The sequence below is a fragment of the Tyto alba genome, unplaced genomic scaffold (assembly GCF_018691265.1).
Source record: "Tyto alba isolate M040663 unplaced genomic scaffold, T.alba_DEE_v4.0 Super-Scaffold_40, whole genome shotgun sequence".
Taxonomy (NCBI): domain Eukaryota; kingdom Metazoa; phylum Chordata; class Aves; order Strigiformes; family Tytonidae; genus Tyto; species Tyto alba.
Window position 1 is genome coordinate 51,255,491 of NW_024881316.1, and position 26,852 is coordinate 51,282,342.

General features: G+C 44.1%; 2 protein-coding genes across 6 annotated transcripts in view; one reads left to right on the forward strand and one right to left on the reverse strand.

The window, feature by feature from the left end:
• ZNF512 (zinc finger protein 512) lies at positions 1–25,106 on the reverse strand. Of its 3 annotated transcripts, none has more exons than XM_042803597.1 (14): positions 25,005–25,106; positions 21,680–21,738; positions 20,169–20,377; positions 18,141–18,233; positions 13,311–13,394; positions 11,913–12,037; positions 11,443–11,529; positions 10,063–10,161; positions 5,267–5,434; positions 4,470–4,664; positions 3,670–3,771; positions 3,419–3,481; positions 2,853–2,951; positions 1–2,371 (listed from the first exon to the last, which is right to left on the reverse strand). In XM_042803597.1, the coding sequence occupies exons 1-14, from the start codon at positions 25,047–25,049 to the stop codon at positions 2,072–2,074; spliced, it is 1,728 nt and encodes a 575-aa protein (XP_042659531.1). In that variant the 5' UTR covers positions 25,050–25,106; the 3' UTR covers positions 1–2,071. The 3 variants fall into 3 exon arrangements, with proteins under 3 accessions (XP_042659531.1, XP_032863186.2, XP_032863185.1); XM_033007295.2 differs by lacking the exon at positions 25,005–25,106 and adding an exon at positions 24,783–24,821; XM_033007294.2 differs by lacking the exon at positions 25,005–25,106 and adding an exon at positions 24,121–24,230.
• Positions 25,048–26,852, forward strand: part of GPN1 (GPN-loop GTPase 1) — a 16,581-nt gene continuing 14,776 nt past the window's right edge. For all 3 annotated transcript variants that reach the window (XM_033007298.2, XM_033007296.2, XM_033007297.2), the window contains exons 1-3: positions 25,048–25,212; positions 25,311–25,404; positions 26,436–26,475. In XM_033007298.2, the coding sequence (XP_032863189.2) occupies positions 25,048–25,212; positions 25,311–25,404; positions 26,436–26,475 (299 nt within the window). The remainder of the gene's footprint in view (positions 25,213–25,310; positions 25,405–26,435; positions 26,476–26,852) is intronic.

Consider the following 26,852-nt stretch of genomic DNA (forward strand, 5'->3'; position numbering starts at 1 on the left):
TCCACTAAGAAAAACCTCCTTTAATTCATAGGTTTATCGTATTGTCCATCTACTGGGTGGGAAGGTAGTAAACATGTGTGGTCAAAGTACAGCTGTGTAGAGTGGAGGGCTGAGGAGAAATGGTGCAGACAACTGAACAGCACCAGTGCATGCAGGACAACCAAGTGGGCACGCAGGCATGTGCTGTGCAAGTAGGGATGATATCAAGAACTCTACGCACCAAATAGACAAGAAACCATGTTCTCACACTGGTGACGTTTTATTTTATCATCTTCTGATCTTGCCCCTCTTACTGCAAACCTTATACACTCTGCACAGAAGTCCACATATTAATACTTTCAGTGCAGCACTCTAACAACCACATTGACAGCTGGTTTCAAAAGGCAGTGTAACTACTGCATGTAAATCACAAAGGAGCACTGAATGCTGTCTCACTACTGTACAGGTGTTAATCCCCATGAGACAGACCATGCTCAGCTAGGGTCTGCTTTGCTTACTATACAGGAGAGGCAGTTCTTGAGAACATCCTGGCCATACCGCACTTGCCCATGTCAGGGCCAATGTGATTACTCTGGTAATAACACATATGTATAAACCCGCCTGTTCACCAGGCACTGCAATAGCTTCCCTGTGAATTTCAGCACCAGCAACTTTGTTAGACAGTGAAACTTCACAGGGAGGTAATATGGAGCCAGCTGCCTGTCTTCTTGCCTGCAAAACTGCAAGGAAAAGGTAAAATTTTGAAACTTCTTGGTACAGTGGGTCTTTGGATAACAGAAATACTGACGAATCCATTCTCTGAGAGACAGAGTAGGACTGCCTGTGCTGATGCTTCCTACTAGCTTCTATGACATCTGCTGAACTTTAGAGCACAGGAAGATATTTCTTATGATGCAGAGTTCATGCCAACATGTGACAAAAAATAACGAACCCTCTTCTTTTAACCTTTTCCACACAGGGAAGCCACTGCTAATATACCTCATTCACACAAAGGAAGCAGTATTGAAAAGAAACAGGTGATACAAGACAATGAAGGTCATTATCTACAGTGCAGAAAAAAAGGACACTATGTGAGCACCGGCATGACAAAGAACAATACACTGGCAAGGCAGCTCAATGAAACCTGGGTTTCAGCATTAGCAAGACTGCCATTGTAGATATGCACTGTTTTGCAGTAAGTTTGTTTCCCAGGTGAGTCTGAAACAAGCAGTCTTCAGAGGGCCCATGAAGGCCATCTTGTTACACTAGTTACTGGGGGACTATGGAAGGTCAGTGAATCTCCAAAAGGCTGGAGAGTATTTATTCCTCACTGGACTGGAAGACCCTCTACATACATTCAATGCCCAGTGCTACAGAAGACAGATTGCAGGGGAATATTGGGTTTCTGATGAGGGCAATAATGATGTCCCATCACTTCCAAGCAGACCAGAGCTCATGTGCTACTGTCTGGTGCTGAGCCTAAACATCAGTGTATGGAGACAGTGCCTTGTGCAACAGACTGCAGCACATGCTAGGAAGGTATTTGTTCTTCTGTGACAGCCTTGTTGACAACAGACAGGACAGTTACAGGGCAAGCTAAAGCCTTTGTATTCTGCACAGCGCTGCTTAGTTTGTGTGAATACTGTGCGAGAAAGGATTCCCCCCTCTTAAAGAGACCTAACCACTGTATTAGTCAGTCCCTGATAGGGAGAGCTGCTAAAAAAGAACCCTGACCTCATCCATCAGAGGAAGATGACGAAACAGACAGCTGCTGTATTGGAAACCACTAAACAAGCAACTAATGTGACCCAAACTGAGACTGTAACCAGAGCAGCAACTACACTGGGTACACCGCTAGTGCCACTGTCCAAGCAAACTACACCAGGAGAGGCAGGCTCTGTACCACAGCTTTGGTTTGAAGTCTCTCACAACTGACCAGAGGCAAAAGTTTCAAAATCAAGGTCACCGAGTAGAATGGGGTCACAGTCCCAAAAACATTCAGTTGCTTATATTAGTGCTGTGGGTTATGAGCCTGACAGAAGTGGGGCTTGTAACTGAAAAGGTTTAGGATTACTCCTTTTCTTCTAGGAATTTACTTGCGGCCTCGCTTGCGGCTGGTTTTTGGAAATTCAGCTCTCTGTGCAACTTGAGGCTCCCCCTCCTCACTACTCGCGCTCTCGTTGTCCACCCGCTGTGGACGACCTCTCTTACTTCTCCTCATTTTTTCAACTCCAGCAGTGGGGAGTTTCTTGGCAGCCAGGGTCCCAGTTCTCTTCTTTTTGCCCCGGGTAAAAGGACGTTTCTTCCGTTGTTTCCTCTGCTCTTCTCTTTGGCGGATTTTCATAAGCTTCTCAAAACTCTTGGTGGTAGTTGTGTTCACATCAAACCAGTCCTGGAGGGTTTAGAAGGCAATAGGTTGGTACTGATGATGGAAATACCATATAAAGCCTATCAGGGCCTATAATAAAGCTGTCTTGTGGGACAAGGGTTTCCTGAAATGTGAGATCTGGAAAGGCATCTGCTTAACAAAACTCTGTTCTTCAATGTTTCTCCTCAGGTGTCACTGTCTCAGAGGATTCATTTCTGATTTTGAAATTGCCTGGCTAAAGGCAGGTGAAATGCCGAAGAGCTGAATTGAGCAGCAGCAGCTTGGGACACGACATGTGACACAACACAATGCTTGCTCCTCAGACCAACACATAAAGACCGGTTATGTTTAAGCAACTCAAAGGCCACTCGAATCTAGAATCCTGTTCCCAACAGTGAGCAAGGAAAAAAATACAACAGGACGAGCATCCAGCATTTCTCTCTCAAGACACCCTCCCCATCTTCAAAAACCTGGGGTTTGAGGACTTCCATTCTGCCTGCCTTACCTCAGCATGCACAGAGTTGATGTGATACTTGACCCCGCTCTCTGAAATGAACTCCTTCTCACACAGAAGACACTTGTATTTACCAGCCACAAAGTCTCCCTGGCACCAAAACAAAAAAATCCATCATCAGTTGCTTCCTAGAAGGCCGATACACCTACATATTGTATCTGAAACTTGCTCAGATATAATCCAGCAGTAAGAAGTAGAAACCTCATCATACCAGACAATGCTTAACTACAGGAGCGCTGACATTATTGACCAGTTATGCCCACAAAGCACAGGACTGCTCTGCGAGATGTTATGAAGTTGCCAGCACTGTACCTGGAAAAAACGCTCTTGTAGCTGTGAAGCTATAGGTAGGACTGCAGTTTCACTAAAAAGCATGCCGTTAAGATTCTTCCTCCTTGCCTCAAGCATTGTTTGCAATGGCAACCCCATTAGCACATGGGGAAGCACTCAAAATGTGAGGAACTCAGATTAGCAGATGGTAGGTACAACAGCTTGAACAAGGAGATATCTGAGGGACAGCCTACTGGTATAAAAGTGAGTACAGGAAGACTACCAACCAAGGTACATGTGCCGAGGTGAGATTTGAGTCCTGAGACACTGCCATATACAGATTCACAACCCTGAAACAGTAAAAAAAAGTGCACATCAGCAAAACTTCAAACAGGTTATACTAACCAACTATACTAAGATGGAGCAGAATTTGTCTCCCACAGAGACACAAACCGCAGTTTCAAGGTTGTGGAAAGCTGTTGGCTCATGCAGACCTGAAGTCTGTCCCCTCTGAGTTTCAGAAACATTTAAAGATTACCTGATTTGGGCAGTGGACTCTTCGGTACATCTTTATCTCCGTTTTCCATTTGCACAGCACATCCTGACTAAACGTAGGCAGTCCAGGACGAGTATATTTTAGCTGAGATAGAGAGACATAATTGAAACCTGGAAGCAATGTTGTCTACACGTAGTGCCAAGTATGTCCTTTTCTCTCCCAGGTTGTGAGACAGAGGTGCTATTTCTTCTCCTGCTCTAACAGCCAAACTCTCAATAACCAATATTTTCCTGTCTCACTGACTCTCTACAAATATAACTGAATCTGGGGAACCTTCAGAAAACCAGAATCCAAAATTTCCCATAACTTTGACTACAACAATTCCTCTAAATGTACTTACTCCATTAAAATATATATTTACCCCATAAATCATCCTTGTCCCTTGGGTTTCCACTGCAGCCTAAAAGATGTTCTTGGAAACTCTGAAGCATGAAAATCTATGAAGTATCACTGCATGGCAGCAGTGATCCCCAGCCTATGACTTGTAAGCAACATGCTGCCTATAGCTGCCTTTACTATTTGTGCCCACTGAAAATTACAGCAGTAGGACTCAAAAGTCATTATAGCCTGCCTGGATAAAATACTTACACCACGGCAATTGCTACTGTAGCAATATTGTAATCTATGACCAGAGAGAGCAAAATCTGATCCCTCCCACAAGATATTACTTCTTCAATACTGCTTTCCATGGGCCACTAAACACTGGCAACACTGGGTAGATGCCAGCACAAGACCCATCCGATGTGAAGACTCAAACCCTATAGAGCATTAAGGCCTTGTACCTTTCGGTCATCTGGAATCAAGTCCTGCAGAACTTTTCTCTTGGGCCACTCTTTGGCCAGCTCTTCTCCTGCTAGCTCATGGAGATAGTAGATTGCCACCTTTGCAGATCTCCTTTGAACTCTGCCTGTGTTGTTTGGCTCCCGTTTTATTTCCTTCAGGCTCTCTGTTCTTCTCTCCTCATGGAGGAAAGTGACCTGCAATGAAGGCCAAAAAAAGGCGAGCCTCCTTCACTAGTTCCTGCTTCGGTTACACTAAATACTGTGAATAAACATGCTGCCAAATCTCTCACAGAAATGCTGATGCAGCTGTGGTTCACTCTCACAGACACAGGACAGAAGTGCATCCCACTAGTGAGACAGAGCCCCAGATCTCCTCAGGGGGATCACAGCAGTAAGGCTCAAGCAGAGTTTCATGCAGCCACTGGTCTTGAAAGGACATCACACCACTTGCTGTAAAACCCTCATGGAAAACAAGCATAGTACTGCCTGTTCCAACGTTGGGTCTTTTCAGAGCAAAGAAAAGCATCTTTCTTCCATGGAGCAACAGTCAGGCTGGGGTAAGTCTCCTGCTGCCATGGTGATTTACTATTAAAAAACTTCATCCTGGTCACAGAACAGCAACAGCTGCTGCTAGAAGAAAAGTATCAAGGACAGAATACTCCAGAGAGACAGAAAAATGCAGATTTCCTATCTCTAATTACCCACCTAAGTAGCAGACAAAAGCCTACATGTGTCTCAAGTCTGAATGGCTGAAGTCCCACCACACTATCCTGGTAACTATGGCAATTTGCACTTACCGGCCCATGCTTAGATCGGAGGTGGTATACAAGTCCTGCCTTTGATTTGTATGCTTTTCCACAGTGATGGCACTTCATAGCCATTTTCTCCAGCTCAGAAGCAGCTTTCCCACATTTTTTAACATGATATAGGTATCCCATTATGCTAGTGAAGCTGCCTGTGCAGCCCTGTCAAGGCAGAAGAAAAAAGCGTGGGACAAAAATGCTCTCCAAGTGATCACGACACCACTGTGTATAGAATCCACTGCTTGCTGACCAAAGTACTACCAGTTTTCCTGCTAGACCACAGACAGTTAGGTAGTAAATTTTAACGTTAGTCTATTCAGGTAGACAAAATCTGGGACAAAGAATTGGCTGCAACCAGAAGAAACTCTTCCTTAGAACTTCTTTGTAGGTAGTGGGCAACAGAAAATTTCAATATATGGAATGAAGAAGCAAGGTGTTAGATGAGTATGCACAAAAAAGAAAGATATTCAGATACAAATGGAGGAGTTGGGTAGAAAAAGAAGGTTTTATACTTGGTTGGCTGGTCAAACTGCCTAGAATGCAGCGATATTAGGGTGATGGTAAAAAAACCTTTCAGATATTCTTAGGATACAGCTATTGTCTCATGCTGCAGGGGAGGACAACAAACACTACAGTGGTTCCTCTGGATGTCACTTACTAGAGTATCTCCTAACCCCAAATCCAGTGATCAACTTGACAATGAGCTTGGAAAAAGGACAAGTCAAACATGTATCAGCAAGTTTTTAATGTACCCATCTGCTCTCCATCCCCATCTCTAGCTGTGGCCAATCTCAGTATTTTCAAAAACCACAGACAAACTCACACAGTTAACTATGCACAAAAACATCTTCTCAGATACCACAACAAACTAAGGAAAAAGCAGAAGTACAAATTAATAAAATACTTTTGATGCATACAAGAAACAATATCATGTCCTCTCGATCCCCCTTGAAGACACCAACACATCAAATACTCAAAGAGCTTTAGCTGACCTTGCTTGAGCACAGGGGTTGAACTAGATGACCTCAAAAGTTCCCTTTCAGCCTTAACAGTTGTGTAATTCTATGAACAGTTTATAATACTGTTGCAAGGTAAAATGGTCATCCTTTAACTTCTTCCTTAATGTTTTCCACTGAATGCACCTATAAAGTCACACCTTTGCTGAATCTACATTTACACATCTAGTTTAAAGAAGCCATTAAAAAAACATGTAATCAACAATAAAAATTCCACCTTAATCACCCTAGTTATCCTCTCTAAAAGAGTTCAAATGGGGATCAGACAGTAACTGAACATGAACTCCTTTCTAGTGTAAGGAAAAGAATGTCACTTAACAAGTCCTGTGTGAAGTCCTAAAACTTCTGGTTGAGCAAGTTAGTGTCCACCAGACTCCTACTGTTTAGTCTTGGTGTTCTAACCAAGTATCAGTCATTCCAGAATTCATTCTCTATGCTCAGTGCTTCACAAGTGTTTAGAGGAAATTCTCCAGGCATCCTGATGCTTTCCAAGTAACACGGCATCCCACCAAAGTCCCTCAAGAGACTACTAGAATTGGAGGGAGAAGGGGATGACATCAGCCTCGCTTGTGACAAGCCATGGGACAACATGCTAAGGTCTGAGGGATGGGGCGCTAGCAAGGGCTCTCAACCTGTTGCTCTGAGTTGTGCTGGGTACACTGGAGCACATTTGAAATCTTACAGAAATAAGCCAGGGGATCATAACGTAATAGGAGCCAACAGGGAAACACTAGTGAAATACCTCAAAGGAATTAAGGTGTGTTCCTCTAAAAAGGTGACATGGCTGATAGCGCAGCTGAAGTGCCTCTACACCAATGCATGCAGCATAGGTAACAAACAGGAGGAGTTGGAAGACACCATGCTACTAGAAAGCTACGACCTAGTTGCCATTACTGAAACTTGGTAGGATGAATCCCATGACTGGAGTGCTCCTGTGGATGGCCACAGGCTGTTCAGAAGGGACAGGAGAAGCAGGAGGGGTGGAGGGGTTGCCCTCTATGTCAAGAAATGGATAGATTGTGAAGAGCTGTCTCTGATGAATAGCCATGAGCAGGTTGAAAGCTTATTGTTAAGAATTAGAAACTGAGGCAACAAAGGAAACACTGTGGTCGGCGTTGACTACAGGCTGCCCAATCAAGGGGAGTCTATTGACGAAGCCTTCTTACTCCCAATACAGGAGGCATCGTGCTTGCAGGTTCTCATCCTTCTGGGGCACTACAACCACCTCGACATCCGCTGCAAAAGTAGCATGGCGAGCTGTAGGCAATCCAGGGGACTCTTGGAGTGCATTAAGGATAACTTCTTAAGCAAGATAATAGACAGCCCTACCAGAGGGGATGCAATAATGGACCTGTTGGTCACCAATACAAGTGAGCTTATCAGAGACATCACAGCTGGAGGCAGCCTGGGCTGCAGTGATCATGCACTTGTGGAGCTTGAAGTCCTGAGGGATATGGGACAAGCAAAGAGTAGTCGGGTCCCTGAATTTTAGGAAAGCAAACTTCTAGCTGTTCAAATAGGAACTCCTCTGGGAGACTGCCCTGAGGTATAAGGGAGCAGAACAGGGCTAACAGGTCTTTAAGGATGCTTTCCACAGAGTGCAAGAGCACTTGATCCTCAGGTTTAAGAAATCAAGAAAGGAAGGCAGGAGAGCAGCATGGCTGAGTTGAGACCTGCTGGTCAAACTAACAGTCAAAAAGGAAATGCACAGGCAGTGAAAGCAGGTACCCTGGGAAGAGTGTAGGGATGCTGCCCAGTTGTGTAGGGAGGGGCTGAGGAAGGCCAAGGCACTGCTGGAGCTGAACTTGGAAAGGGATGCAAAGAGTAATAAGAAAGGCTACTATAGCTATGTCAGCCAGAAAAGAAAGGTCAGAGAAAGCGTACCTCCCTGATGAACATGACTGGCAAATTGATAACAGACAAAGGAGAAGGCTGAGGTATTTGACAAATTTTTTGTCTCAATCTTCATTGGTAATCTCTCTTCCCACACTTCTCGAGTGGATAGACCTCAAGGTGAGGATTGGGGTCACTCCCGCTGTAAGAGAAGGTGAGGTTCGAGACCACCTGAGGAACCCAAATGTACATAAGTCTATGGGACCTGACAAGATGCATCCTAGGTTCCTGAGGGAATTTGCTGATGTAGTTGCCCAGCCACTCTACCTGACATTTGAAAAATCATGGCAGTCAACTGAAGTCCCCAGTGTCTGGAAAAAGGGAAACATTGCACCCGTTTTTAAAAAGGATAGAAAGGAGGATCCCAGGACCTACTGACCTGTCAGCCTCACCTCTGTGCCTGGGAAGATCATGGAACAGACCCTCCTAGAAGCTATGCTAAGGCACATGGAGGACAGGGAGGTGATTCAATACAGCCAGCATGACTTCATCAAGGGCAAGTCATGCCTGACCAACCTAGTGGCCTTCTATGATGGAGTGACTACACCAGTGGACAAGGAAAGTGCTATGGATGTCATCTACCTGGACTTCAGTAAGGCGTTTGACACAGTCCCTGACAATACCCTTCTCTCTAAATTGGAGAGATATGGTTTTGATGGATGGACTATTTGGTGGATAAGAAATTGGCTGGATGGTCACATCCAGAGAGTAGCGGTCAACGGCTCAATGTCCAGATGGAGATCAGTGATGAGTGGTGTCACTTAGGTGTCCATATTGGGACCAGTACTGTTTAATATCTTCATCAAGAACATAGACACTGGGATTAAGTGCACCCTCAGCAAATCTGCAGGTAACACCAAGCTGAGTGGTGCAGTTGACATGCCCGAGGGACAGGATGCCATTCAGAGGGACCTGTACAAGCTTGAGAAGTGGGACAGCGTGCACCTCATGAGGTTCAACAAGGCCAAGTGCAAGGTCCTGCACATGAGTCAGGGCAATCCCCAGTATCAATGCAGGCTGAGGGATGAAGGGATTGAGAGCAGTCCTGTGGAAAAGGACTTGGAGGTACTGGTAGATGAAAAATTGGACATGACCTGGAAACGTGCACTTGCAGCCCCAAAAGCCAAGCATATCCTAGGCTGCATCAAAATCAGCGTGGCCAGCAGGCCAAAGGAGGTGATTCTCCGTTTCTACTGCAGTCTGGTGAGACCCCACCTGGAGCACCGCATCCAGCTCTGGGGTCCTCAGTACAGAAAAGACATGAACCTGTCAGAGCGGGTCCAGAGGAGGGCCACAGAAATCATCAGAGGGATGGAGCACCTCTCCTGTGAGGACAGGCTGAGAGTTGGGGTTGTTCAGCCTAGAGAAGAGAAGGCTCTGGGGATAACTTATTGCAGCTTTTCAATACTTAAAGGGGGCTTACAAGAAAGATGGGGACAGACTTTTTAATAGGGCCTGTTGCAATAGGACAAGGGGTAATGGTTTTAAACTAAAAGAAGGCAGACTCAGACTAGATATAAGGAAGACATTTTTTTACGATGAGGGTGGTAAAACATTGGCACAGGTTGCCCAGAGAGGTTGTAGACGCCCCATCCCTAGAAACATTCGATGTCAGGTTGGACAGGGCTCTAAGCAACCTGATCTATTTGAAGATGCCATTGGTCATTGCAGGAGGGTTGGACTAGATGACCTGTAAAGGTCCCTTCCGACACAAATCATTCTATGATTCCATGATACTCTTGTCTTAAAAGCATTGCTAGGATCTTGAAATAAATCCAGCTTTGGCCAGCACCAAAGCACACCCAGCAGAACTCTCATAATATTTTATGTTCATGCATCCACTGATGTTTAATTCAGGACACTTAGGATGATGTAGCTTACCTCCCTTGTACACTTTAGTTTTCCCATACGCTTCAAAACCTTCCGAAGGCGGTCTCGCTCAAGTTGCTCATCCAATTCTCCTCCCTCCTTCACAACTGGCTAAAGCACAGCAGAAAGATGAAAGAAAAACACAGGATACTCAGCATTTAAAGTTCTTCTCATAGGGAATTCACTGCTCAACACAGTACTGAAGGAAAGCTTCTAAAATCACTAAATCTCTGCAACTTATGATTTTACAGAAGTATATCTAATACAGTGATCACTGTCTATATCCCAGAACAAGTATATTATCTTTAAAAGGAGTAAACTGCCTGAAAAGCACTTTGCAGGTAGAAGTCTTAACATTTAGACAGCTATGTATGAACAACACCTTGGTAAGAAATGGTCCTGAACTACAGCAGCTGGGATGGACAAGGGTATGTATTTCCGTAATTACTTTTCTGCCTTCTGCCTTTGGAAAGTACTTACTCCTCTCTGTCGTGCATCTTTAACATTTACTGGTCCTACTACTTCCACTTAGCCTAACTAAAGCTAAGCAGACTAACTGCCTGTAACAGTTATTCATCTATGCTAAACTACAGCTCAAGTTCTTCTCTATTCTCTCCCTGATGGCTATTGTATATTATTTCCTACACTACGTTACAATAATTTTACACCTGGACTGAATAAAAAGTTAGAGCCAAGTGACAGACCTATTCCTCAGGGCCAGTACATAATCCCTAGCCTACTTCATTTACTAGTACAGCTGTAGGTTCAGAACCCACAGTACTGGGAACTATGTAAAAAATAACAGTAATGAACTATCTAAACCTTACCCAAACTTCCGAATTACCTTTTCAGAAGTTCTAATTCTTCACAACTACAACACGAGATGTGGTCTTCTTTAAAGTAATAGCAAAGAGGAACAGCAGATTGTAGCATTAGTATCTTTACAGTAAATAGAGCTGAGAACTAACTGCCACTTCTGCTTTTCTACCTTTGAACATGTAAAGAACTGAAAAGTAGTCTGCTCTGGATGTAGAAAAACTTCTACTTTCTAGAAAAGTAGGATTGAAAATTGCAGTCTAATGAGCAATCTTTTTTTTTTTTTTTTTTTTTTTTTTTTTTTCTGATTGAGAATGCCTTTTATGTGTTACATATAACCAGCCTAAACAGAAATTCATCCCCTCTTTCTAAGACGTAGCATGCCTACCACCTCTGGTAACATTCTGCTGTTTTTTTATATGTCAAATCTCACAGGAAAAATAACAGATAAGATTTGAACAGCTACAACATTTGAAAAAACACATCGTGTTCTGTTTCTGTGTGCATCGGGGAAGGAAGAAAAGACTGTTTTGCCTGTAGGACATTTAGATTTTTTTAGATTTTCAGTTGTGTTACCTGATTGTTATGGTCTGCCATGACATGGTATTTCATCCCTCCTAAAGACTTCAGCTGCTTCCCGCAGTGATGACATGTGAACATTTCCTAGAAATAAACATGGACACGGTGTGTGAAACTGTAAATTAACCAAAGCAGTGGGAAACTCTTTGGTGGAAAGGAGCAGGAAAGCAGAACATTTTATTTGGGCCTGGTAACTGCCCATTAAGAACAGAAGAGATTTTATGGAGCCTAAAATTTAGGGGAACAATGAAGTAGCTACACATTTGTTCATTACCCCAAACCTCCAGCAAAAGGCTAAGCAAGAAACACTAAGCGCAGCCTCTTACAGAGATATAAAGCACTCTTGCTTAGAGACATGATGATGAGATGAAACCGGTTTTAAATGCAATGCAAAACAGTTTGCTGGCATTTCTATCAGTAAGCTGAAGAGGAGTAAAAAAAACATTGTTCACTTCTCATGTTCTTACCTGCCTGCAATTTACCATATGTTTCTTCAGTCCTTCTACAGTCTTTCTCACCACAGCTCGGCACGTTGGACAAGTAACTCGGCCTTTGTCCTGAATTTCCAAAGACCATCGCTCTTCCATACTACCTGTCAAAACAAAAGGTTTGGAATAGAACTGCAAACACAGTATATTTTTTTTTTACCTTTGACTTGCGCAATGAATCCTAGAAGGAAACAGGTCACATGCTACCAAACTCACGCCCAGCTACGCTTCAATAGGTTCAGCTCATTGAAAGCTTTAAATGTGTCACGTGACAAGGCATACATTACTCCGTTTGGGAGATCATTTTATAAAAACTCTTTAATCCTACCATCTCCTTCCAAGAAGCGTTCTTCCACTTGTTCAAGTAGAGATTTTTCCTTCATTCATTTTTATTACACAATTGCTTTAGCATGCTGAGTAAACTTTTCTTTTGGCAAAGGAGTTTTCACAGTAAAAATAGTCACAGATGTGACAGAACAGTTTCAGACAAAGTCCACAGTTCAGTTCTATGAACCAAACCTTTAGAACTCCACTTATGTTAGCCAGCAGCTTTGGCACTGGAAGTGAACAGAGCTGCACCACCAGGCCAAGTGATTCAACAGCCAGTGAAAAGTACCTTGTGTGGCATGGTTTCCAGTTCCTGGCCTCTTATTGAAATGCCAATCAAAAGATTGGCATAATCCACAAGGATTATAAATTATTGAAATGGGTTCTGGGAAGAAAGTGTCTTAGCAGACACCTGCCTGAATTTTTATCATAAAAAGATCTAAAGGTTTTCCTCTTTGCTCGGTAATAACAGGCAGAGGTTGTCCCTCCCCAGGTGGCTGAGGGAAAAGTCTGTGAATCAAACAGCAATTGGAAGAAAACTGGAGTATTTAATGAATGCTGTGAGCTACACATACCAAGCCATTCCACTTGCTGAGTGAAGGCTAATGCTATCCTTCCAGGATGGACTGCTTGGGTCTCTGGCTTCTCAGGTTACCAGAAGAGGTGATCGGGTAGCAACAGCTAAAGAGTTTTTCCCTCAAACATACTTTGCTGAGTAAAAGAGTAAAAATATTTTTGAGTCCTATAGTGACCCTATTTTAACAGGCTTTTGCCCCGTTCAAAAAGTGATTATGTCTTCACTGCTCCATTATGCAGTGGTAAAACCACATGGAACTACACTATTAGGCAGTATGCAGTCCCTCCAGTCTTGCTCTGCAGTACTGACACAGTGCCAAAAGGACATCAGTCAGTTCTTCCTTGTCAACCGTAAAGTGAACAAGAAAACAGAAACACCAGAAACACAGCTGTTGCTCAGATACAAATCCTAGAATCACATTTATCTTCTAGCTGCTTTATTAAAAATTCTGAGCAGCTGCCTCTTCTTCTTACCTGTGCCATAGGTTTCCGGTTCTTTCTGGACACAGTGGTCTTTCGTTTTGGAGTTTTGTTGTGTTCCAGCTTGCTGTTTTTTTCCTGTTATAAGAGAAACAAGAAAGACCAGAAGACTTCTTCTGCGAGCCTTTTTACAAAAATCAGAGTTTTTGCTAGGAGGCTGCTATTTAGTCTGCTGTCTCAAAGCTACTCATTCAGAAATGTTTAATGTTTTTTTTTTGTTTTGTTTTTGTTTTTTTTTTTTAAAAAAGGAATGTCAAGATTATGTTCCCTACTCCCTTTCAAAATCCATAGCTATTTACAGCTGCAGGCATTAGTCCCATCCAGATATTTGTAATCTGTAAGGTTGTTCATATATAAAGCTCAGGGATGGAAATTCTTTACACTGAAACACCTTCTGTTCACAGAGGCTGAGCCAATCTAATGATTTTGTTGACAACCAAATGGACAGTTCCATTTCTCTACTCATTCCTGTTTTCTTTAGACTAAACAACTCTTATTGTTTCAGTATTTTCTCACGGGTAATGCTTTTTGCTCTCTTCTTCCTGTTCTCTTTAGTCAGTTGACACATTTCCTGAACTGCAGTGCCCACTGCTGGAAGCAGCAATCCAACCATGACCTTGCATTAGAGCAAAAGAATTACTTCACATATCTGAAAGTCTACATTCCTGCTCAAATACCTCAGTATAACACCCACCTTTTTAAAAACAAGTATGACACTGTTGGTTCCTATTCAGCTTTTGACCGGTTATAGTCTCAAATCCTAGTCTGAAGAACTGACACCTAGAAGGTTGTTCTTTGTCTTTCAGCTGTGCTAGTATTTCTTCCTAACTACAGTATCTTTAATTTTACACACTATATTCCATTCTATTTTTTAAACTGTTTCTCTAACATCAAGACCACTTTCAATTTTAGCCTTTTCTCCAACACACTTGCCATCTCTTTCAGCTTTGTGCTGTGTACATACTTGCAAGTCCTTGGTGACAAAAACAATAGTTAGAATTGAATCTAGGACAGATCATGAATCATCATTCTATACTTTTTTTCTATTTCACAGAAATCATAGAAACATTAAGGTTGGAAGGATCCTCCTGAGATCATCTAGCCCGACCTCTGTGTAAAAGCTCGAGTAGTCATCAGCTAGAGTAGGCTGCCAAAGGTGTCCAGTCAAATTTTGAGTATCTCCACTGATGGCGACTCCACAACCTCTCTGGGCAACCTGTGCCAGGGTTTGGCCACTCTCACAGTAAAACAGTGTATTCTTGTCTTTAGATAGAATTTTGTGTTTTAATTTGTGACCATTGCCTCTTGTCCTGTCAGTGAGTAGTATGGAGAAGAATCTGGCTCCCTTTACTTCATTCCCTTCCATCAAATATTTATACACACTGGTAAAACTCCCCCTAAGCCTTCTCTTTTCCAGACTGAGGAGTTGCAGCTCTCTCAGCCTGTCCTGGTAGGAAAGATATTCCAGTCCCTCAGTCATGTTTGCAGCCCTGCACTAGATTCTCTCTAGTATGTCCATGTACTCCAGATGTGGTCTCACCAGTGCTGAGCAGAAAGGAAGGATCACCTCCTTCGACCTTCTGGCAATGCTCTTCCTAAGGTAACACAGAGTGTTGTTGGATGCCCTTGCCATAAGAGTGTGTTACTAGCTCATGGTCAGCTTGCTGTCCTCCATAACCCCAAGGTCCCTGTCGGCAGAGCTGATTTCCAGAAAGTTAGCCCCCAGAATATGCCAGTATATGAGCTTATTCTTGCCTAGCTGCAGGATTCTACATTTCTTCTTGATGAGCCTCAAGACATTCTTCTCTGCTTAATTCTCCAGCCTGTCCGGGTCCTTGTGAATGGCAGCACACCCATCTGGTGTACCACCACTCCTCCCAGTTTTGTATCATCTGTGTACTTGCTGAGGGTGCACACTGTCCCATTTCCAGGTCATTAATGAAAATGTTAGACAGTACTGGCCCCAGTATTTACTCTTGGGGTACACCACTACTAATGTGCCTCCAACTAGCCTTTGTACTACTGAATACAACCCTCTGGGCCTGGATGTTCAGCTGTTTTCAGTCCACTGCACTATTCAATTATCTAACCTTTGTCAGTTTGTCTGTGAAGATGTTGTGGAAAACAGCACCAAAAGCCTTACTAAAGTTGAAGCAAACAACATCCACTGTTCTCCCCTTGTCCACCAAGCTAGTGACCTCATTGTAGAAGGCTATCAGGTTGATTAAGCATGATTTGCCCTTCATGAATCCATGCTGACTACTACCAATCATCATCTTGTCCTTCATATGTTTGGAAATGCTTTCCAGGAGGATTCTTCCCATCACCTTCCCAGGGACTGAGGTGAGGCTGACCAGCCTGTAGTTCCCTAGATGTTCCTTCCTTCTGTCCCCGGAGACAGGAGTGATATTTGCTCTCTTCCAGTCACCATGATCTTTCAAAGATAATAAAGAGCAGCCTCAGAATGACATCAGCCAGCTCTCTCAGCACCCAGTGCAATCCGTCAGGCCCCTTGGGACTTAGAATCATAGAATCGGTCAGGTTGGAAAAGACCTTTAAATTCATTGAGTCCAACCATTAACCTAGCACTGCCAAGTCCACCACTAAACCATGTCCCAAAGTGCCATATCTACGTGCTTTTTAAATACCTCCAGGGATGGTGACTCAACCACTTCCCTGGGCAGCCTGTTCCAATGCTTGACAACCCTTTCAGTGAAGGAATTTTTCCCAATATCCAATCTAAACCTCCTGTAGTGCAACTTGAGGCCATTTCCTCTCGTCCTGTTGCTTGGAAGAAGAGACTGACGCCCACTTCACTACAACCTCCTTTCAGGTAACTGCAGAGAGAGGTAAGGTCTCCCCTCAGCCTCCTTTTCTCCAGGCTGAACAACCCCTTTTCCCTCAGATGCTCCTAGTAAGACTTGTGCTCCAGACCTTTCACCAGCTTCACTGCTCTTCTCAAGACACGCTGCAGCACCTCAAGGTCCTTCTTGTAGTGAGGGGCCCAAAACTGAATATACAGTATTCGAGGTGTGGCCTCACCAGTGCCAGATACAGGACGACAATCACTTCCCTAGTTCTGCTGGTCACACTATTTCTGATACAAGCCAAAGTGCTACTGGCTGCCTTGGCCACCTTGGCACATCACTGGCTCATATTCAGCCAGCTGTCAACCAACACCTCCAGGTCCTTTTCCACCAGTCAGCTTTCCAGCCACCCTTCTCCAAGCCTGTAGCACTGTGTGGGGTTGTTGTCACCCAGGAGCAGGACCCAGCCTTAAGCCTTGATCCTCATACAATTGGCCTTGACCCATTGATCCAGTCTGTCCAGATCCCGCTGTAGAACTTTCTTACCCTCAAGCAGATCAACACTCCCGCCCAGCTCGGTGTCATCTGCAAACATACTGAGGGTGCACTCAATCCCCTGTCCAGATCACTGATAAAGATATTAAACAGAACTGGCCCCAATACTGAGCCCTGTAGAACACCACTTGTGATTTGCCACCAACTGGATTTAACTCCATTCATCACTGCTCTTTGGGCCTGCCCACTCAGCCAGTTTTTTTACCCAGCGAAGAGTACACCCATCCAAGCCATGCATATCCAGTTTCTTTGGGAGAATGCTGTGGGAAACTCTGTCAAAGGTTTTACTAAAGTCTAGGTAGATGACATCCACAGCCTTTCCCTCATTCACTAAGTGGGTCAACTTGTCAGAGAAGGAAATCAGGTTAGTCAAGCTGGACTTGCCTTTCATAAACCCATGCTGACTGGGCCCGATCAACTGGTTGCCCTATACATGCCACGTGATGGCACTCAGGATGATCTGCTCCATAACCTTCCCCAGCACCGAGGTCAGACTGAGAGGCCTGTACTTCTCCAGATCCTCCTTCCAGCTTTTCTTGCAGATGGGCACCACATTTACTAACCTCCAGTCAACTGGGACCTTCCCGGTTAGCCAGGACCGCTGATAAAGGTTTCTGATTAGGTACGTCCAGTGTGTTTAAGTGCTCTAGCCACGTCCTCCTTCACTGAGTGTAAGCCTTCCTCGCTCCAGACTTTCCCTCTGGTCTCAGGCACCTGGGATTCCTTTAACTTATAAAGACTGAGGCACAGGAAGCACTGAGTACCTCAGCCTTTTCTATGTCATTTGTCACCAGTTACCCTGCCCGTTCAGTAGTGCATTCAATGCTTACGCCAGTCTTCCCTTTGCTGTTTAGAATCCTTTTTTGCTGCCTTTCACATCCCTTCCCAGATTCAACTCCAGGTTGGCCTTGGCTCTCCTAACATCCTTGTAAGACTGGACAGCAAATGTATACTCTTCCTGTGTCACCTGCTCCTACTCACACCACTTGTACACTTCCTCTTGCACCTAACCATTGATTCACAACCCTTTGAAGGCGTTAAAGACATGATGCCAAGCATTTCCCCTTTCCATCTCTGTGGTAAAAGAAAATTAAAGTGGTTGGGTTTGATTTTTCCTTAACAAACCCATATTGCTGTTATTATCTACTCATTAATCTCCAGATGTTTACAAGTAATTTGTCTGATTATTTAGTCCAGAATCTTTTGGGAAACTGAAATAAAGCAGAACAGCCTATACTTCTACTTCCTTTCCTCCCTTCCCTTCGTTGGACTTCATTATGAGAGACTGAAATTAAAACAATCATCTCCCACTGTAAAACAGAAACTAGTCAACAGTCTCATACAGCACAATATCCAGAATCAGAAATAGAGTTGGAAGGCAGCAGAGGATAGCATTTAGGCAGAGAGGAAGTCTGAAGTACTTGGAGGCTTGTAATTAGGAATTACAAGTTATTAGTATTACCTGAAATCTTCTGCTTCTTCTTTGGAGAGTCTTTAAGATCTTCACCTTCCCCTTGCTCAGATTTCCTCTTGCCTTTCAATAGCACTTCTCCTGCTAATGAGTAAGAACAGAAATGCTTCAGTCTTGTTATGCAGTCCGGATAACAGCTTTGAGTCTGTTGCTGCCTCAGCTTATCCTCATATTCAATACTTAAAAAAAAAAGTAGTTTTTGTAAGGCACCCTGGATACTGGCGAGCTAGACACAGCCTTTTGACTCAGTAACATTTAGGCACTCCACAGCCTGCAATCCTCCAACATGGAAGATATGGAAGAAACAGTGCCACAGAATGGTCTGGAAAAATAGTAAGACTCAGGAAGAGAGCCAGAAGGTGCTAGGTTATGTCATAAAAAGCTCATCTTCACACACACACAAAAAGAAGCATAGAGAAACAACTGTAGGTGGGGAAACCTAAATAATATTCTGCCTCCCCTCACTATTTCCAGGCTTATCAAAGGCTTATCTCCATGAACACAGAGAAGTACAGAAGCACAATGGCAGATGAGGGAACACAAATTATGGACTCAAAGAAACAGACACCTTTCTCCCAGGTCTGTCTGAGAAGACCCACCAGGATGAGTCAGTGGGAATCGCTCTCAGGAGCACCCTTTGGAAGGGGGAAGGTGGGGGAGCAGTGAGAAGGGAGAGTGTGGTGTTAATGCCTAGTGTTATGTGACACGTGGGATGCAGGATTACACAAGACTGGGATGTTTAGAAGTGGTATCAAAGGAAGGGAAAAGGAGAGAATTAAGTAATTTGAGAAGGATCAAGTGTAGGAAAATAGAGGATAAAAAGGGTCACTTGCTTGTAAACAGGTGGTTGGTCAGTATACACGTCTGGTCATGCCTGACACCAAATCAAAGGGACCAGGGAAGAGTAGTGTCTGTGAGTGTGAGCCTGTCTATAAGGTGTACACCAGCAACTGGCACGGCTCTGTGGGCCTAAGGGGCTAGTACATCCGTGTACCAGCAATTGAGGAGACTGGGATCCAAAGGCCAGGTATCAAGTAGGCTGAGAGTTTAAGTTCAGCTACAGGAGAGACCCACATTGCACATACATGTGCAAACACAAACATACATGTACATATACATATGTACTTCTTTTCTATATACTTTTTTTTCTCACTCACACATCTTCATCCTGATCAGCCAGAGAGGGAAACAGGATAGAGGCTGTTGGTGCTGTTTGTGTGAGTGCTGAGCACACCACTTCATGCTGAACTGTGTGGCTGGCTGTGTATATATGTTTTATGGGTGTGTTTATACCTACAGGAATACACGCTTAGTCTCACTACTGGTTGGATCTGGAGGTGTGGAGCTGCAGCCACTGTGCTTCTATCAAGCTATCATGTTTGGTTCTCCCCAGAACAGGATGGAATACAGATTCTGATTATAAATAAAAAGAATGTACATTAAGGAAGAGAGAGGTTTTGGCTTTCCATCAGATAAGAAGTTTGGAAAACACCTCCTAGGCCAGGAAATCTGGATGTTCTTACAACAACACAAGACTCAAACTACTCTAAATCAGAAAACTGTAAGTGACAAGAGTGACAAAATAAAAGAAATTAAAACATCCTTAAAAAACCCCAAACCAACTACCAACCACAAAAGTCATGTCTAATCCAGAGTACTGCTGAATAGCTCCCTTTTCTACATCTTTAGCGTTGTTTGTTCTATTTTTAAGTCTCTCAAAACATATTCCTGATATGATCGGCAGAACCCTTACACATATTTCTCCTACAGATACAACTGAGTTCAGTCACAGAATCATTACTTTTAATAGACAAGACATTCAAAAGGAACCACATAACATCAGAGAATTTTACCTATGTTTCTGCAGTGCAGGAATTTTATTTCTCCTAATACATGAACAGCATTACCAAGCTTGTAATTTGTGGCTAACCTGCAGCAAGTCTTTCAGAAGTCACCTAATCTCTCATAAAAGAACCAGAGAAACCCAGAGTTTTTCATCAAGCCAAGAGAGATGAGTACCTTTTTTTCCTGAAGATTTGTTAATACTCTTTTTTATTCCCCTCATTTCCAACCAGTAAGCAGGCCTGCGAATGGTCCGCTTGCTTCTGGACTCTGCAGTTCCGTTCACTCGACCTTTTGGTGAGGCAGAAGAAATGTTGCTGACTGTCTCATCATAGTTACTGTTCAGTCCTAGGACAGTAGTTTCCACCTCTTCAAATTGCTTAGACCTAGAAAACACCAAGTTGAAATCCTATGTATATATATGCATACGTACACACACAACCACAATAACATGACAGACAACATCCCTTTCATCTTCCCAAATATGCTAAAAATTAAACTCACAGTTCATTGAATATCCTGACTTTTGTGCACTTGTGAACAGCATAACATCTTAAATGTTATCTTTCAGTACATCTTTTAGAGAATGACATTAGAAAGTTACTCAAGAAGAACAGAAAAAAGTATTCAACCTACCTCAAACCTTCAACTTCAGAAGTAGGCACAGTCAATCTCAGTTTAAAAATATACATTTATCCTTAAGCAACCAGTGTGGAATATAAGAATTCTTCTGCAGCCTATCATTACAAAAGAGACCTTTTCTATCCCACAAAGGGCAAGACCTTCAGTATTTATTCAGAGTCAGAGCCAACAATACACAATTAAAAGCCCTAACGCTAGTAAGAATTTTAACCAGCAAGGCTTTTAGCAATGAAGACAGCATTACAGTATTTCCTACAAATCACACTACATTAAGACTGATTTAGACTAGCCAGCAGCACTGATTTTTCTTCCTAGAGATCAGAAGGAACTTTGCTTCACTACTCTCAAATATTTCTCACAGCCTTGAAACGCATGGACATTTATACTACAGTACATGACAGCAAAATTATTAGGTGTCAAAGAAACGCAGAGTATCTATTCTCTGGGCAAACACCATTAATATAAAAGAACAGAAAACAGAAATGCTTTTCACAACATATCCCATTGCTACCACAATTCAGAAACTGAAATAAGTAGATCGCTTGAACGATGACTGTGATGGCCATCCCAGCAATACTCTCCCACACCCTGAGCTGTGGATCTCAGATGTTTTAACACATCAGTCCAGAAACTAGTAAGTGGAGGACACTGATAGTACCAGGTCAGATCAGTATATACTATGTTTAAGAAGGTACTGCAGAAAGATGGGGAGAAGAATTCTCAAATTAAAGCCTTTCAATTGCAATCACACCCAAAATACATATGTTTTGGAATACCATTCGGTCTTGAACATAAACTATTTATATTCCCAGTGTTATAATCCTTTTAAAAACAATAAAGGAAAGCTAATACTCCTTGAAGTATCAGAAAAGCACTTTTGCTACAAACAAATAAGCAAAGTCAGTTGAGACTCTCATCACACAAACCAAAATCACTGCAGCTCTTAAAATTCAGAATATTATGTAAAGGCCAGATATGGTTTTCCAATAGGAATCTCAGCTTTTTTTCTTGCCCTCAGTCAAACTAGACAAGAAACATTCACATACTTTTTGTTTCCCAGAGACCTCTTCACCTTCTGTTGTCTGTGGTGTCCAGGCCTGGTGTCCTAACAAAGCAGAACAAGTCACATTACCAACATAAATTTTCTTCTTTTCCATGCTTCACTTTTCAGTTAAACAGTCACCTGTGCTTTGAGGATATGCATACCATCATTTGAAAAAGAAACCACTGTTTTCTGCAACAAGGAAGTGTTTAATCTTTTCAACTCTGGCTGAATTAGACCCGGAATTTAGATAGGGGTGAGCCTCTCTACACTCCCCGTGTAAGAGTCAATCATTCCCCTTGCACTGGAGCATGGTGGAGTGCTGTCTCCAATTCATTCAGTGCTTTCTGCCTAGACTTTATCACGTAACTGTTTTAGATCCTAACTTACTAGTTTTTAAATAGTACTTATTTTTTCCTTAATGAAATAATTCTTGCAGTTATCATGCCAAGAATACTGTCTCTAGTCTCTTTTACATCCTCTTTTCATTTATCTCAATTATTTTGTCATACTCCATCAGCTGCCCAGATGTTCACTTTATCCACATCACAGAATTCTTATGTACCAAAGATTTTATGTCACTTACTGTTTGTTGCTTCTTATGCTCCTATGCAGACATGTAATTTAACAGATACCATTGACATTCCCAAATCAGTATGAACAACTCATTTGCTGCACATTGTTCCTGACATGTGGATAATCATTTATCACCTTCTTCCAAATACTAATAAAGACTCCATATCGTTCTTCATTAGGAAATGCGAGACAAATATCTTGGCTATACAGACTAGAAAACAAAAATCATTGCCCAGGAAAAGTATATGCAATACCAAAACTATAACCTAGGAACAGAGATAGTACAGGAACCGGGTAAGAAACTTGGAAAAAAAAAAAAAAAAAAAGAATATGGATAAATTCCATATCTTCTTCATAGAAAAATGTAATGCACATTATCAACTGGATCATGCCGTGAAGTGTTTTAGTTGTTAGAAATAAATGCTGCACATTATCTGGGGAAAACAGCAAACAGGGATATGACAGAATTTGAAGAAGTCATAAAAATATGATGGCTTGTCAGAAGGAAATGCTGAGAAACTTCAGGTGCTGTATCAAAACTAGGGAATAGGCAGCTTCAAGGCAAATGAAATTCACCACCAAAAAAAACATGCAGTGAAGAAAAAAGTAACTTTAATCTGTCTTTTATAGTCTTGCCTTCTAGTTTACGCATAGGAACAAGAAGTAGCCCACTCTTCTCAGGACCATGGTCAGTGAGGTAAGAAATTCAGTAGAAGGCACTGACATCAGCTAGATGAATTCTTAAAACTGTGATTATGGAATGTCAGACGCTCCTTGGGCTTCCAGTCCCATAGTCTCCTCTCATGGAAAGGTTAAGGAAGCAGCAGGAGAGAAATCCACAACTTCTTGATCAATGACTTCACAATCGTATCTCGTCTTCTTTGGAAGAAAAGGCAACTGAATGTTTGTATCACTTTGATACAGCTTAAACACATCTAGTAACACAAATAGCAGTGTTTGGGAAACCCCTACATCAGAAATGTGGAGAAACCTCACTGAGGAGCAGCTAGAAAAAACTAGGCCTGCGAAGTTGTAAGGATAAAAATTAACAAACAGGCAGGCATACTCTGCTGCAATAAGATGGCCTAATCTACCATTAGAAATACCTAGATGATTGACAGACATGGTGCATGTTTTAAGAATTATTTTTTTTTTAGAAATATTTTGCATAAAAGTGAATATTAGTATGAAGAATTTAGGTCACAGTAAAGGATCTACCTAGCCTTCCTTTGTGAGGAGCTGATAGCAGCAATTATGAAGGAAACATAGAGAAACTGGTGTTCAAATTTTGAATATTTTTTTATTTATACAGTGTACTTCCCACTTAGAAAACAGAGACCTAACGTATGCAGGAATGCTCAGGAGCTGGACATACAGAAAACAAAAATGCCAACTTCCTTGCAGATGTTAGAAAAAGAGCAACAGCGGCCTAAAGCCTGAAAAGATTAAGATACTTCATTTGTGAGTGGGTCATTTCTGCCTCCCTATGGACTTTGGGACATTTCTGTGACCTGGAACATGGCCTGCTGCTGGAGACAGGATGCACCACAGCAACATATCTGGAAAGATGGTATTTTAAGTGCCGCACAAACTCCCACTGCAGTCAAGAGATTGATGTAGTAACTGCTAGTGAGTCAGTCCTACAGCTACAAAGGAAAAGCATCAGTGGAAGCACCAAGTGTCCCGCACAGCCCTGACTGTCCCTTCCCCCGGGGAAAAATCCCAGGGCCTGGGCCTGGTACAATGGCTCAGCACCCTTTGGGGAACTCCCTATGTCAGTCCCATGTTTCCCTTTCTACCTGCATACTTACCATGGAATGGTTTGGGTTGGAAAGGGCCTTAAAGATCATCTAGTTCCGACCCACTTACCACTAGACCAGGTTGCTCAAAGCCCCATTCGACCTGGCCTTGAGTTCTTCCAGGGATGGGGCACCCACAACCTCTCTCAGCAACCTCTTCCAGTGCCTCACCACCCCTACTTCATAGACTACCGTCTCCTGCAACGAAGCCCTTTCGGACAAATCGCACGACCGGCAGCAGGAGCCAGCAGCACCCCGCTCCGGATCCCTCCCCGGCCCCTCGCCGAGCAGAGCTGGGCCCGCCGCTCCAGCGGGTCGCCCCGCAGTTCCCCAGCTTCAGCGTCAGTGGGCGAGCAGGCCTTCAAACGGAAAGCCGGCGTTTCCGCCGCCGCCTCTCCAGGCAGCCCGGAGCGGGTCCCGCTCGCCGCCCGCCCGGTCGGGGACAAGGCCCAGGAGACGCGCGGCGACAAATGGAGCGGGGCTGCTCACGGAGCCAAGGCCGCACCGCCCGCTTATCAGCGCCGGGCCGAGCCCCCTCTCCGGCCAGTCCTAATCCCGGCGAGACCCTCAGGACGAAGCACAAGTCCCCCCGCGGCTGCTCCGGCGGCGCTGGCCCGCTCCCGCCATCCCGGCGGCAGAGCCCATCTCGCGGCGACTCCCAGGCCGCAGCCCGGCCGTGCGCCCGCGGGGCGGCAGCCGTCACCACCGACAGCACGAGCCCCGGACACTCACCGAGCAGCCGCCGCCGCCGCCGCCCCGCATGGTGCCGCCGCCGCCACGTCAGCGCGCGCCCCGCCCGCCCGCGCCCGCCCGCGCCGTCCCGCCCCCCCACTTCCGGCCGCCTCCTCACGGGCGGCGGCCGGTCCCGGGCCCCGCGGCTGGTGTCAGCGGCTGCTCCTGGGCCCCGACTGGGCCGTCCGGCGCGGGGAGGCCTCGCGAAGCCGCGGTACGTACCCGGCCAGCGGCGGCAGGGCGGCAGCCGGGTCCCGCGCGCGTCATGGCCGGGCGCTGCGGAGCCGCCCCCGCCTGCCGGCCTCTCCGTGCCCCGGAAGGACAAGTGGGAGCCGGGAAAATGGCGGCGGCGGCGGCGGGGGCGGCAGCGGCTCCGGTGTGCGTGCTGGTGCTGGGTATGGCCGGCTCCGGGAAAACTACCTTTGTACAGGTGAGGGGCGGCTGGGGGGCTGTGGGGCTAGGCTGGTTTTTCCCCCAGCGCTACCCCCGTGTCCAGCGGCGCCTTGACGGCTCCTCATGTCCCCTTAGCGACTCGCGGCCCACTTGCATGGACAGCGCTGCCCCCCGTACGTGATCAACCTGGACCCCGCCGTGCATGACCTGCCCTTCCCCGCCAACATCGGTGAGTCCCGCCGCCGCGGCTTAGCCCCGGGCTGTGGCCGGTCACGGGCAGCGTGAGGGAGGGGGTGGCCCCGAACCAGAGGTGTGGCATGTTTGCCGAGTCCGCCAGTAGTAATCAAGTACGTTTTGCCGTAAATAGAGCCGGTTTTGCTATACTGCTTTTCACATGTTTGGTGGAAGAGGCGGGGTGGGACGGGTTATGTGAGGTATCTGTCTAGGTTGTTTACATTCTCTTTAAGAGATCCCAAGTCCCAATGCAAGAAGGACTTTAAGATTATTATCTTTTAAAAATGAAATTTAACTCCTTTCTTCTACCAGTCTTTAACATGTGAATTTTTAGGACCAAAGACATTCTTCCACTACGTTTGTACATTTTTTACATCATCTGGTGTGATTTTATACGTTTGGGTTCTTGTTGGGTTTTTTGTCACCAGCAGTGACCATATTAGCAGATTCAGTCTGGTTCCTTAGGTCCAGAACAGCGGTGGCCATATATGCTACCAAATAACTTATTTAAAGCACTTTAAAAGACATGAATTTTAGAGAAAATACCGTAACAATAAAAAAAGACCTTATGTTTAGTCATTCTAAAGGGCTTACCAATCATGTCTGTGAGGGTCCTGTCTCTTAAACTTTTTAAAGTTTGTCAGCCTGCCTCTCCAGAGGATAAGAAAGGCAGTGTGGATACCAGAGTTGTTTTATTGATGTCAGATGAATAATTAGAGCATCTGTTCCGGTGCTGGATCTTTAATAATACAGTTAGATATGTATACTTTGTTAACTGAAGCAGTTACTGCTAAATACCTAAACTGGTGGTCTTTCACATTGGGTTTCATGTGTATGTTCAGGGCATAGCTAATCTGTTAGACTTTGTTTATTCTACTTGGGAGATTTTTCATGTTGATGCTAGATCTATTACTGAGACAAAAGGGACACTTTCTAGAAAAAGAAGGGCTTTCACCTACCAGCAAATCGAAGGAGGATATTTTAAAAGTCATGTCCTAAAACTATTTATATGTCTTCCTCCCCTAGATATCAGGGACACTGTGAAATACAAAGAAGTCATGAAACAGTATCCTTTTTTGTCTAAATAATGATATTTGGAATCTCAGATTTTGTGAAAATAGTCTGTCACTTCTGCCCAGTATGACGAAGGGGGCAGGAAGTGTTGGGGATTGCAGTAATGCAGAATGTTGAGAAGATCAGAAGTTTTTGGCTATGTATTTCTTGCATGTGAGGTTAGAAACTTATGTTCTACAAGATTTGATACTCCCTAGGTGAAACAAAAAAGGCCCAAACAATAGGCCTCAAACCAAAGTTGACTTCTGAGTGAATTCCCCGACCAGCAACCAGCATCTTAGCAGCAGCATGAAGCAACCAGTATCTTATCGGCATGAAATGCAACCCTGGGAACAATCCCTGGAAACTATAAGTAAACAACAGGAAGTA

Excerpts from the sequence above, each read along its gene's own strand:
- ZNF512 (XM_042803597.1), bottom strand. The coding sequence starts at position 25,049 with ATGACGCGCGCGGGACCCGGCTGCCGCCCTGCCGCCGCTGGCCGG. Across the intron at positions 5,435-10,062 it reads AACTAAAGTGTACAAGGGAG|GGCTGCACAGGCAGCTTCAC; the intron begins GTAAGCTACATC and ends CTGCCTTGACAG. Across the intron at positions 3,482-3,669 it reads GAGTCCACTGCCCAAATCAG|GGTTGTGAATCTGTATATGG; the intron begins GTAATCTTTAAA and ends TTACTGTTTCAG.